The following is a 13,929-nucleotide window of genomic DNA, read 5'->3' as shown; positions in this document are numbered from 1 at the left end:
ACCCAAATTAGTGGGGAAATTGTGGAATTTAATTGAAGAAGAGACGCTAAGATGAAGCGAGCACCTTATTCATCCCTCCATCCAAAGTAGGAAAAACTCATTTAAGTCCCATCTGTTTCGCATGAATTGTTGGGCTCTTGATGTCGAATATGAACTTCGTAGAAAAGTCCGTAGAGAGAGAGTCTTATTCCTTTCATTCCAAAGCAAAGAGGAAAGCCTAAAATAAAAACGGGTTGAATTATAAGAAATAAAAAACAGAAAAGATAATTAAAGACGAAGTGAGGATTATTAAATTTATTAAACCCACCTATGTCACCCTCTAAACTTGTGGGATTCAGATTTTTATATCTACATAATGAATAAAGCATTAATTAATAAATTAATATCACTAATTAATTATTATTATTATTATTAATTTTTGTTAATTATTGAATATAAATATATTGTTTATACTTAATATATTTTTAACTAATATACCTATCATTCATATTTTATGGTATGTTAACTATATAGAACTATTTAATGTAAGATTTTATAATTAATTTCTAATATTTTAATTAATTTACATTCATTTAATTTTTTATTAAAATAATTTAATTAATACTTAATTAATCATATTTATCTAATTTATGACTACTTTACTTATTTTCTTCCATTTCATTAAATACTTAATTAGTTTTACAAATTGATAAATCAAATATATTATCTTAAATTTTTAGACATTAATTATCCTACATATTCAAATACAAACATTAATTATATCAAACGTTAATATCTATACCAATGAAACAATATCTACCATCCAAATGGTTACTAAATTTTGAACTTTTAAATTTATAATTAATTAATATTATTTAATATCCAATATTAAATCACATTAATTTTGATCACTCTGATTGATCAATCTTGAATCTTTATTCAAAAATCTGAAATTCAAATCTTATTTAGATATCTTTCCTCTCTGTATATGTTTAATTCTTAATTAAACGTCAGATTAAATATATCGAATATATATTTTTCTCCTAAAAAAATTCAAATGTATTTCTCACAATCTTCTAAAGTTTAATTTAATCTAATATGAGCTAACAGGGGACCTAATGGACCTACAAATAATAAGTTGCAATGATCTAAGATTAACCAATTAAACTCTTTTACCCTAATTATCCAATATTAGTTATCTACTGGGACATTTCACTAAAGCATATAGTTGTACATTATTCACTATAGATATATTTGTGTCAACTCCACATAACCATCATCAGCAAGTCAACCATCATCAGCAAGTCAACCCTTCATAGGTTGTTCATGGTTGGGACAAAATATTGTTATTTAAGTCCCCGTTAGTCCTCTAATAAACAATTGGTTTGTAGTCCAACCACTAAATCGAATCACTCTTTGGTCAATGAGGGTGGGGTCCTTTGTTCAAGACATAGAGTTAGCACTTAAGAGAACAACCTTTCTACTATCCTAAAAGCGAGTAAGAGCAAATTTCTTCTTGCACACATTGTGTCTCCCAGCTATCTACCAGATCTTACTTTTGAAATGGGAGACTTGTTGAGGCAGCGAAGCAAGACCCCTCTCACTCATACAAATCAAAGGATAATTTTAAATAAACAAGAGTTCATAATTGACTCAAAATTAAGGTCATGTTATTTAGGTTATCGTGTCAAAATAGTCCGACTAAAAAAGTAATGGGACAATAAAATCATGGTTTTGAATTTAGTTTGTGAGAATGAGGCTTAAAGGTAAGAAAGGGATAAACTTAGTTTGTTGAACATAACACATGGAAACCAAAGAGAGTGATCAAGGTTCAAAGTTTTAGAGAATCAAGTATGCTATATTCTTTCACCAAATTTTCTTTTATTAAAAAATAAAGGAAAAGAAAAACCCTTTGATTAGTCTTTTTTTAATAGGGATGAATGAAAATTGCAATGCCCATTAAAAATTAGACAAATGTTTGAATCAAATATTAGAGCCATTTACTCAATATGATTAGGAAATATGGATGGGTTTCCATTTACCAACTCAAAAGAAAAAGAAAAAAAAGAATAATTAGATATGTTCTATTTTGTTGAAGATGATGTTTAATTAATTCAAGACCAATCTTTGAATTCTTGTTTAATAAGCCAATAACATGCCTCATCCAAAATATATGGAATCTAGGAGACACCCATCAAAATCAATATATGCTTTTTTTAAATAAAAAAAAAAAGCATTTTCAAGTCACTACCAAATCAACATTCAACAAATGTGTATAATAAAAATGATAGTGTAAAATAGATTATACTTTCTTTAATGATATGTAAGAATCAAACTTCTTAAGTGAAGATTATTCGCATAATACTCCCTCCCACCATTGTCTCTTATATATCTATATTCTATGTTTAGATATATACATATACAAATGAAAAATATAATAATGGTAAATGATAAAACTGCGAAACGTATTTATAAAATATAATAAAATTTTAAATTCTATCGATAACAAACATCGTTAGAAATTGATAGTCGATGCACTAATAGACACAAATAAAAATCTATCAATATTTATCATCGATAGAATCTAAAATTTTGTTATATTTTGTAAATATTTTAGTTCATTATACTATATTTTAAAACGTCCTTAAAAATAATAATAAAATAAATAAAAGTTTCTCCCTCAATCCTCATGAAGAGCACATTCTCCACTACTTCATTGCTCAAATCCATACACCTTTTGTATAAATTTGGATGGACATTCATAGAAGGGAGAAAAAAAAAAAAAAAAGCAAAAAGGTTCTTCCATTGAAATAAAGATTAATTCATTCTAAAATTCTTTTCATATTTGACATTTTTATTAAGTAATCTTCTCCTCTTTCTTTTCCCCCTTTTTATATTTCCTCTTTTCTTAAGAACTATTTAGTAACCATATTTATTCCCTTAAAAAGAAATTTGAAAACTTTTTAACTAAAAATTTTAGAGATTGTTTTCAAATATAGTAAAAGAACGTATAGTAAAATGTCACTATGTATTAGTTATAAATTACATTAATAGATCCAATAAATTATTATCATATATAATGATCGATAGATACCAATAAACATGGATAGATATTTATTAGTATCTATTAACTCGTAGTAAGTAACATGCATCTTGCTATATTTGAAAATATATTCAACAAATTTTTTCATTTGAAATATTTAATCAATTCCTTGTAAACACAACAGAGTTAGCATACTATTTAGACAAACCACTCAGAGTAAGAAATACATAGATCTGTAGAACTCTCCACCATAGCTTTTTTAGGAAGTTAGCATTAGAGTACTCCTTGAAGCTTAATTAATTAGTTAAAATTGATTAGTTAGTTGTCTTAATTAATTAATCACCTACTACACCGACAAAGTTGTATATAGTAATTTGATATTAATAAAAACACTCCCTTAATAAAAACAAACTAAACAATTTTGTATATAAAAATAAGGGTTCTTTCTAAAAATATAACAAAGCGATAAAATATATTGTATAGAACAATTTCGAAAACGGAAAAAGCTTACAAACCCACAATGAAAAATACCAATAATGGCCTGTCAACCACACCGTCAACAACACGCGTAATATATTTGCTACATGATCGTTTAGATTTTACTATTGTTTAGTAAACGATCGCTTAGATTTGGATAGCCAAATCTAAGTGATTTATTTTTTCAATTTTATCGTTTAATTTGGTTACACAATCGTTTAATTTGATCACACAATCGTTTAAATTTGGTTATAGCTCGTTTAATTTTTTTTTTTAAATTTGGTAAACGATCGTTTAGATTTAGCTAAACGAAAATTTCAAGATCCTTTTGGTACACGATCGTTTAGATTTAACTAAACGATTTTTTTTAATTCTTTTGGTACACGATCAGTTTATTTTTTTTTACATGATCGTTTAGATTTGACTACTCCAATCTAAACGATTTTTTTTCAAGATTCTTTATACACGATCTCTTATATTTGGTTACCCTAATCTAAACGAAGAGTAAAAAAAAAGAGGAGGAAAAGATTTAGATGTAAAAAAGAGGAGGAAAAGAAGAAAGACGATGGAAAGAAATTGCAGCAAAAAAAAAGAAAAAGAAGAAATTATATTTTGTTATCCAAATTTAAACCACATAACAAAAGCTGAGGAAAAAAAGAAAGAAAATGGAAAAAAATCGCAATAAAAAAAAGAGGAAAGGAAAAAAGATGATAGAAAAAAATCGCAGCGGAAGGAGAAGAAAGACGGAAGGACAAACCTGTAATATTTAAAAAATGACTAACTTTGTGGACTACAAACCCGTAAAATTTTAGTAATTTATTATATTTATGAAAATTTATAAAAAAAATAATTTTAAATAATTATCAAAACACAAGAGTATTTTTATTTTAAAAAGGATTTTTTTTTTTAACAAAAAAATATTTCAATGAAAATAACATTTTAAATGACGTTTTAAGAAAAATATTTTTGAAGTCAATATCCAAACCAAATGTATGCTTAGACGTTATTTTCAATTAAGAATTATAATAATGAAAGTGAAGCAATTTTGATTGAAGTACTCCATGAAATAATAATGCCTCAAAGCCCTAAACCAAACATACTTTACAAAGTTTGTAATAATCATAAATATCGAATGAACTTTTGCCACCTCTTAAGAGCCAAATAAGTTTTAAATCTGCCCCATGTAGTTGGATGGTGACTCACCTATGCACTTCAATGTGCATTTCTTGGAAAATGAAAAAGATCAAAAACACACTTTTTTTTTAAGATAAGAAAAACCCCCCACTCTCATTTTCATTTCTTAAAACTATGTAACTCTCCTTTCTTAAATCTATGTAAAACCAAAATACATGCAATCACAATTCATAGGACTAATAATTTAAAACGAAGGTGGATAAACTTTAAACCCTAAAACTTCAATCTCTTTATTTGCCATCTAATAATCCTAAGACGATTCTAAAATCTTAGGGAACATTTTGGTCAACTTTTTCTATGAATATATCATTATAGCAAAGTAATTTGAATCTTACCCTCAAATTATCTAGCTTTCACATTCTTTCCCTTTCTAACTCAAGTATCGAAGTATATATGTGCATTTGGAGTGTATATGGCAAGCATACACGATGTGCAGAATTTTTCCTTCATGTAGGTCACGTTCTTTATCTTTTTAAAACAAATTCACTGCTACTATTATATGAATATCATGTGTGTTTTTCTTTTGTAGAAAATTTGACATCAACTACGGTCAAAGATCGGAATCCTTCCGTCTTAAATGTTGTATTAAAAGAAGTTCAAAATTTAGTAGTGATTAACACTGCAATCAAAGGTGGGGATAAAATAAAAGGATCATGACAACATGAGAAAGAAGAAAAGGAAAAAACAGTTTACATACGGTATGGAGAAAAATCAAATTGTATGAGAGTTCGATATATAGCAAAGGATGTGATAAAGGAATTGATTCTTGAATTAATATATCATATGATCCTTTTCTGACATGGTTTGACTAAAAGTACAAAAGAAAAAAAAATAAAAAAACAATTCACTTTCTATTTGCTAAAGTCTTTTAGACACCATTTCTTTTCAATAAAAACACAATCACAAAATAAGAGTGAGAATTTCAATTTCTTGCTTCATTTCTACGCCAACTATATATAACTTTTGTCAACAATTACATTATTTATGATTTACCGAAGATTTTTTTTTCTTTCTACTATGCTTTTTCAAGTGAAGATTGTTGTATGGGAGATAAGGTCATTGCCTTAAGAGTATGAGCGATGCAACCTTACCCAAACTCTCATGTGCACTCGTTGGAAAATGAATTACAAAAGTTCGAAAAATCTGGATTAGTAAAAATTTATTTCTTGTTTGCGCAAACTCACCTGTTCGATTGAAGAGTGGTGCACGTGTGTAGTGAAAGGGTTATACTTTCACCGCACTTTGGAAGCTCCTATTGTAAGCATGCATATATACACCCAATTGCCAAACTTAAATCTTCCAATATGGTACAACTTCTAATTATCTTTTTTTTTTTTCCTCAAAATTACTTGACTACCATCCAAGAGAAAAATAAGTATATACCTTTAGAGAGTCTGGTAAATATATATTGACTAAACAATATGAACTCGCACCCTATAACTCTCGAAAAGAGTAAGTAATCTTACAAGTAATTAATCTCATTTGAGTACCATATAGAGACCCAATCTTAATTTTTATGTTTTTAGTTGATTTAGTCACTCTATGTACTTTCCAACTTAAATACTAAAGTACAGTATGCTCTACTGAAGCAAGAATCTCTTATGCAGGTCAATTCAAAAACATCGAGGTTAGACAAAAAAGAATCATGAGCACCTTCAGTGAAACTAAAAAACGGACAATATCTAAGCATCGATACACACAAGCTACACAAAATATTTTTAAGACGCAAACTCATTAAACCTAATGTTGTATTGTTGCAAACTCATTAGCTAATACAACACGCTAAGTTTAGGATTCAACACCCTTAATTAATTTGACCCGAATAGTTCAAGGTCATTTTTATTTAACTTGTATTAGTAATAATAGTGAAGACTATCTCCGGGAACCAATATGAATATCGATGTTGACAATCCCATCCTTACCTTAGTTTAAGCTCAACATCAACATGGCTTGCTTGGAAAACTAGGAGTTAGACACATGTACTTTGGTGGTTGGATTTGCTTCCCTAACACACACACACACACTACTACACAAATTTAATTATGCTTTTATTCTTGTTCGTTCTTTTTTTCTCCCAATTTTTTTATATATAGCGTAAGGCCTCGAAATTGTATAAATATATCCAATGGTCAGTATTAGAAAGATGCTTTTGAAGCTTCTTTTCTTTATTTAATTTCTTTTGATATGAGATAATGTTATTAGAGTCTGGGTGTTTGTATTCACTATGAAAGTGACTCCACGTTTTTTTTTCTTTATTTAATTTCTAATTTCATCCTTAAAATTACTTTCTATATCTTCTATTTTTGTTTTTAAATTTTCAAAAACATTTATTATAATATTGTTAAACTTTTGAAAACCGCTTACTTTGATTTTTGTTGTACTTTAGGATTATGTTGAATCTTTAACAAAATGGTAAAATGATTTTTTATATTTTGAAAAGTTAGACCGCTAAAAATAAGATAATCACTCTATAAAATCTAGGGTTTTAATTTTGAATTAGATGCTAGGTAAATAGATGTTCTATGATGCATCATGGAAATATTTATTTACAATTCTTACCGTTTATTTTCTACATGGATTGCATTTAATTTATTTTTAGTTTATTTTACCAAAATAAGATTTTTGTATTTGAAATTTGAAGTTGGTATCTATTTGGTGGTCTATGCCGTTTCAAAAGATTTCAAAAAAACACTTTCAGTCTCTTAAATTTAGAGATAATTTCTAAACAATTTTTTTTGTAAGATTAATTAGAAAAAATGGGGTCGAAGTAAAATAAGTGTCCCGTGCATGAGAAAACAAGCCACAATTATAACCAAAGTCATTTAAAATGATGACATACATAACCCGAGTTTAGTTATTTAATTAATTTCACATCATTTTTTTAACGGTCAACTGATGGTCAATCAATCTTGAAGACTATTTAAAACATTCGTATAAAGTTGAATGACTAAAAGTTTTTAACAGTCCTTACAATTTAAAAAATACTGATTCAAGTTATTACAACAAAAAAAAAAAGGTTTATTGAATATTATATTTAAGAGAAAGTAAACAAAATGATAATATTGTATAACAAAGTGAAGAGAAGTGAAGTCAGAAATAATAATATTTGTAAGAGTTGAGTTAAAAACAAATACTATTAAATTTTAAAAGAATATGTAATTTAAGATTTAAAGTAAAGAGTAGGTGGTTGATTATTCATAATATAAACCAAAAAGTGATCTTCCACTTTAATTATTTAATTATTTTATTGAGCCATAACAAATAAAATGTATGAAGTTCAAATGTGAGCATAATATATATTTTAATTTTACAATATAATTCTATTGATGCATGGAGTGTTTGTTTGGTGAAAAAGCAGCTTACCCTCCTTTTGCTTTTGGCTTATAAATAATGGAAAATTAATAGTTATATAATCCAATTTAACGGTTCGAAACAACCACGTACGGTGTCGTATTGGTTGGGCTTCGACATTAACGTCCCTTGAAACCTTCGTAATTTATGTATTTAACGTATTTATATTATTGATAAATTTAACCCCGAGGCTTAAAAAATATTTTGTGTGTTATATATTAATTTAAGAAAAATTACATATAGAATAGAGACTTATCTTCTTTTAAATTTGCTACTAACAAAATTTGCTCTTTTAAATTATGTATTTAACATATTTATATTATTGGTAGTGACATGAATTCTATTATCATAATTTTTTTTATTATTTTTGCAAACGTCCCTAAATTAAACTCTCTAACCTCTTAGGAGTGTTGTTGGTTTTGTATTCTAAATACTTCTATCCAATAAAATTGTTCTTCACGTATTTCGTAGAGATCAGATCATATAGTTAATAAACCACGTGTAAACGTGTATACGGTGGATTTTCGTAACCATCAATAAATTAAAAGGAAATTAATGAAAAATATTAAATAAATAAAATTTTTACATATGAATGGTATATATTTAAAATCCCAATCATGTAAAAGAATATGTACCTAATCTAATTAAGGTGGACGAACAAATTAAATGTAATACATATCTTCCAGGGATCTTTTCAAAAATATAAAAAAGCGGCAAAGTATTTACATTGTATAGAACAATTCCGAAAATGGAAAAAACCCAGAGGCCTACCATGTAAAATAAAAAAAATGTTCCGTCAACAATGCCCGTAATATATTTGATAACATGATTTGGTACACGATCGTTTAGATTTGTCTACACGATCATTTAGATTTGGTCATTTTTTTTCAAATTTTGGTATACGATCGTTTAGATTTGGCTACATTATTGTAAAAAATTTCAAAACTTTGGTATACGATAAAAATTTTGCTACAGGATCGTTTACATTTGGCTACACCATCGTTTACATTTGGATACACGACTGTTTAGATTTTGGGTTCCAAATCTAATTTTTTTTTTCAAAATTTGGTATATGATGATTTGACTACAGCATAGATCTATCAAATCTTTTAGATTTAGCTATCCCAAATCTAAACGATTTTTTTAATATTCTTTATACACGATCTTGTAGTTTTAGTTACTCTAATTTAAATGTCTAACCAATTTTTCTAAGATTCTTTATACATCATCTGCGTAAAACAATTTTTTCACCATCTACATAACAAGAAAAGAAGAAAAACGATTTTCTTCAATATTCTTTATACACAATATTTTAGTTTTGGTTACTTTAATTTAAATGTCTAACTCAAGATTCTTTATACACCATCTGTTTAGAAGAAAGAAGATACAATGTATGCAGTGAATGAAAAAAAAAAAACAAGGAAGAAAGACATGCCTAAAAAAGAGAAAAAAACAAAAATGAAGACAAACCCAAACACTTAGATGTTAAGAAAAAAAAGTTAACAAGAAGAAATTGAACCCTTGTCAACTTTCTTTTTTTTTTTCAAGATTAACAACAAGATTTTCTTGAATCCAAGACTTAGATTAACCTCCAAGAATCATATTCAATAAAAAGAAGAGATTCGATTATGGAGATATCAATTTCCTTCTTCGACCCCTCATTTCAAGCAAGTAAATGTCAAAATGCCCAATCATCAACTTACATCCTATTGATAATATATTGTCTTAATGGTCCCATTACACCCAACTAAATTCTCTTGTGTTGTCAATACCTCTAACCAAGCAATATAACATCTACCACCTTCCTTAATAACAATTACCATAAAATCTTATTTTAGTTTTTAAATTTTGAATATTATTCTATTTATGTCCTTAAACCTTTATAAATGTTTGTTTTAATCATTTGATTTAAAAAACAAAATTCTTAATTTGATTTCTGCAATTAAATTTTTGTTAGATGACTAAGCTAACAATAAGTTAACTTTACTAAAAAAATCTACGATATACTATTTTTGTCTTGAATCCAATGAAAAAATGATTTTGTATGGAATAATTTGAAAGTTATTTTTCGTTTAACAATTAGATTTTGATTGTTACTATTTTGATCCAATTTATTTATCTTTATCTGACTCAAAAATACATTCAGACTAAAATTTTTGTCTATGATTTAATAAAATTATCACATGTACTATGATAAATACTCTTAAAAAGATTTAAAACTAAAATAGAATAAGAATGATGATGAACAAAATAGAATTTAAGCTATAAAAATTATTAACTTGGAGGACTAAATTAAAAAAGAGTATATATATAATATTTATTTATTTGTATGGAAGCCCATTTTCAGATCCAACGGCACAACTTGGATGAGAAAAAGACAATTCTGATTAGACGGTTGAGATCTAAGCCCATCAAAACTGGACACCACCACAAACAAACCCTAAAATTTTAATATATATATATATATATATATATATATATATATATATATATATATTTTTTTTTTTTTTTGATATATTAAAATATTCGAAAAAGTCCAAGAAAACAAGTGGATGGCGGACGAATCATAAGGGTAATTTAGTCTTTTCATATACTCGACTACTATAAAATATGGCCGACCCCCAACTTTCAATTTTACCCGCTGATAACAACAACCTCCACACCTTTTCATTTCAAGCAATCATTCTATACGTTCTGCCGGGGACTCTGTTTTCCCCGTCGCCGGTGTTTCTGTCTCCGATCAACCGTTTGTATTCTCTCCATTTTTCTTTACTTGTTTATTTTCCTTTTTTATTCTTTTTCTCTGATCCCAGGTTTTCGTTTTCCTTTTTTTTTCTCAGAGGTTTTCGAGACTGACGAAGAGCTGGGTAATATCAGAGCTGGTGGTGTGATGGGGTTTTGTATTTCTCCATTGGGAACACCGGCTAGGTTACTTTGGAGCACCAGTTTCTTCCGTCACAAGCTTATGATTTTCTAATTTTCAGCCCTAGAAGCTGAAAATACCAAACCCCATCTCTTTCCTTTCTCGTTTCTAATAAAGATCTACCTCGATTACGTCTCGGCTGTGGCCAATCCCCCGCCCCCGTAAATCGCCGGTGATCCCTTCTTAACGATTTCCGTTTCAGATTTTAAAGAATAATTAATGATGTCGGACGGTTTGATTTTCAACCGGTCTCCAGGTCATGCCAACATGTTGTTTTTCGGAAGTAGTGATCCCATTCTTCGTGGTAATTTTGATGAATTTTACATTTGAAAGATAATATTTAACTAGGATTTCCATTGTATTCCATCCATCTTTGAACTGTGTTTCTACTAATGTAGGACCAAGTTTCATGATGGGGATGGAGGAAACTTCAAAGAGGCGCTCATTTTTCAGCTCTCCGGATGACTTGTTTGACGATGATTACTACGATGATCAGCCACCTGAGAAGAAGCGCCGGCTGACTCAAGAGCAGGTATTTGAGTGATCCTATTTTGATAATACCCTGCATTTGTTTTACTTGGTGGGTGTGGAATCTAAAGCCTGAACTGGATGCATTTTACTTGTGGGCATATTCCTTATATTCAATCTATGTTGTTGCTTTTAATGTTATTACCTTTGAATCAATGCTGGTCTCCTTGGTTATGATATCTTGGTGAAAAAAAAAAAGAATAGCATAATTCTCAGATTCTGTAAGATAAATACTAAAGGAAAATTCCCATGGGGGAATTGTTTACATGACTGATATGGGTTCTGTTTAGAATGACTTTCTAAGTGCAAAGAAATTTCAAACCGACCCATAACTGGTTGGTCATCAAGTTCATCCTGGAACTATATTTTGTTTCTGTTTTGTTTTTCATTTCTTTGATTGTACTTATTGTTCATCCTCCAATGTTCTCATTTCTTGCTAATAGATAAGGTTGAAGAAAAAAATGATTTTACAATCTATGCTGCTGAATGACCCTTATTCATGGCCAATGATTAGGTGCATCTGCTGGAGATTAGCTTTGAGTCAGAAAACAAACTGGAGCCAGAGCGCAAGACTGAGCTAGCAAAGAAGCTGGGTCTGCAGCCAAGGCAAGTGGCTGTGTGGTTTCAAAACCGCCGAGCTAGATGGAAGACAAAGCAGCTTGAAAGGGACTATGATCTTCTCAAATCTTCATATGATTCTTTTCGTTCTAGCTACGACTTTATTGCTAAGGAGAATGAAAGGCTCAAAGCCGAGGTATCTATGCCCACTGAAAGCTATATAGTTTGACACTTTAGCAATTTGGTTTTATAGTGGAGATTCTCCCTTTGCTCAAAATCTTTCATTAATTTTTTCATTAGCCTTTGATATGCTATGCTAAGTCTTGTAGATGCCGAAAGCTCAACATTTCCTGATATTTGCTTGCTTGGCTGTCTTTGATGTGACATATCTTCTGGGAATAAATTCAAATAGAAATAGATTTCTTTGTAAATCTTTAGGATGGCGGTCGGTGGACCATTTAATTTAGTTTCCTAAGACGACTCAAGTAATTTTTAGTTAATCTAGTTACAGGTTTCATCATCACATTTAGTCTAATGACGTCTTGTAAACTCGTGGTACTACAATCAAATTGGATATAGATTAATTTTCCAGATATGATTGGAACCTTGGGAAAAAGAATGGTGAAATTAGTTAAAGAGGGACTTGGTATTGTTACCGATCCAGGGGTCTCTTATGCATTCTCAATTACTGAACTCAGGTAGCTTCTTTAACTGAGAAACTTCAAGCTAAAGAAGTGGTTGAATCATCGTTTCACGCTAAGAATCCCGATCCGTTTCTGGAGGATCAACTCCTTGTTCCTGTTGTCCAACAGAACATTAAGATTGAAGACCACCATAGTTGCAGGAGCAATGGAAGCGCTGTGCTGGATGAGGACGGTCCTCAACTCCTAGACAGTGGGGATTCGTACATCCTGAGCAATGACTATGATGGCTGTGTTTTGCCAGCTTTTGGTGTGAACTCGGAGGAGGAAGATGGGAGTGATGACGGTCAGGGTTACTTCTCGGATGTTTATACAACAGTCGATCAGCAGACGCACGAGGGAGAGCCTCTGACCTGGTGGGACTGGACATCGTAAATGTGCATTTGACGCATCTCGATATTTAATAGGACTGAACTATAATATAAAGTTTACTGTATAATACAAACGAATAAATGTAGTGTGAACATTACTTAGATTGGAATGAACGTATGTGTATGGATAAAAACTTAGACCTTGAACTGTTACATTGTTATTTTTGTGTTTACTTGAATTTACCCTTGAAAAGTTGGGGGGCACCTCTTCGACTGGCAAACTTGTGAGAATCATTCTAATTTTGAAAATAATGTTTGGGTTTTTTTGTTATTTTCTTTCCGTTTGATTACCGAAAAATGCAGCCAATTTGAAATTTAAAGTTTTGCTATGTTTGTAAATATTTTGGTTTATTATGTTTGAAAATATCTCTTCATTGTTTTTCTCATGCCAAGTCGAGTCCTCAAATCTAACATTTAAAATAACTTCTTTAGTCCAATAATCGGGAGTCGAAGATTCCATCTTTAAGATAGATTTCGGATATATACTTAAACTAAACTCTCGAAAGTGATAGATATTGTTTTGTCATCTTTCCCTTAAACAAACTAAAGTACCTCATAGTAGTCTCCAACAACTCCATTATGAAATTATTTTTAACCACATGATTATAATACGTTCGCTCTAATCCACATAAATCTTACTACAACCTACTCAAATTCCCTATAATTTTGATTTCATCAAATTTGCTTTAAACTTGAATAAGTAGTGAAATTTTAATCATCATTTAAAGAAAAAAAATCTTATCGTGTGTTCATTGAATTATCAAACATATGAACGATATAAGATTGATAGAATATTTAGAGAAA

The 13,929-nt window shown here is 29.4% G+C and overlaps 1 protein-coding gene across 1 annotated transcript; it reads left to right on the top strand.

Moving 5' to 3' along the window:
• Nucleotides 1-10,646: 10,646 nt before the first annotated feature.
• On the top strand, nt 10,647-13,396 carry LOC103498065 (homeobox-leucine zipper protein HAT5-like). Its single transcript, XM_008460530.3, has 5 exons — nt 10,647-10,790; nt 10,885-11,271; nt 11,366-11,499; nt 12,010-12,249; nt 12,752-13,396. Exons 2-5 carry the CDS (start codon nt 11,187-11,189, stop codon nt 13,127-13,129), a joined length of 837 nt encoding a protein of 278 aa, XP_008458752.2. The 5' UTR covers nt 10,647-10,790; nt 10,885-11,186; the 3' UTR covers nt 13,130-13,396.
• Nucleotides 13,397-13,929: the final 533 nt, after the last annotated feature.

Source organism: Cucumis melo, chromosome 9 (genome assembly GCF_025177605.1).
Source record: "Cucumis melo cultivar AY chromosome 9, USDA_Cmelo_AY_1.0, whole genome shotgun sequence".
In the NCBI taxonomy this organism is placed as follows: Eukaryota; Viridiplantae; Streptophyta; class Magnoliopsida; order Cucurbitales; family Cucurbitaceae; genus Cucumis; species Cucumis melo.
This window is presented reverse-complemented; position numbering and strand designations above follow the sequence as displayed.

Coding starts and splice junctions, on each gene's coding strand:
- LOC103498065 (XM_008460530.3), top strand. CDS start 11,187: ATGATGTCGGACGGTTTGATTTTCAACCGGTCTCCAGGTCATGCCAAC. Junction 11,272..11,365: donor TAGTGATCCCATTCTTCGTG/GTAATTTTGATG, acceptor CTACTAATGTAG/GACCAAGTTTCATGATGGGG. Junction 12,250..12,751: donor ATGAAAGGCTCAAAGCCGAG/GTATCTATGCCC, acceptor TACTGAACTCAG/GTAGCTTCTTTAACTGAGAA.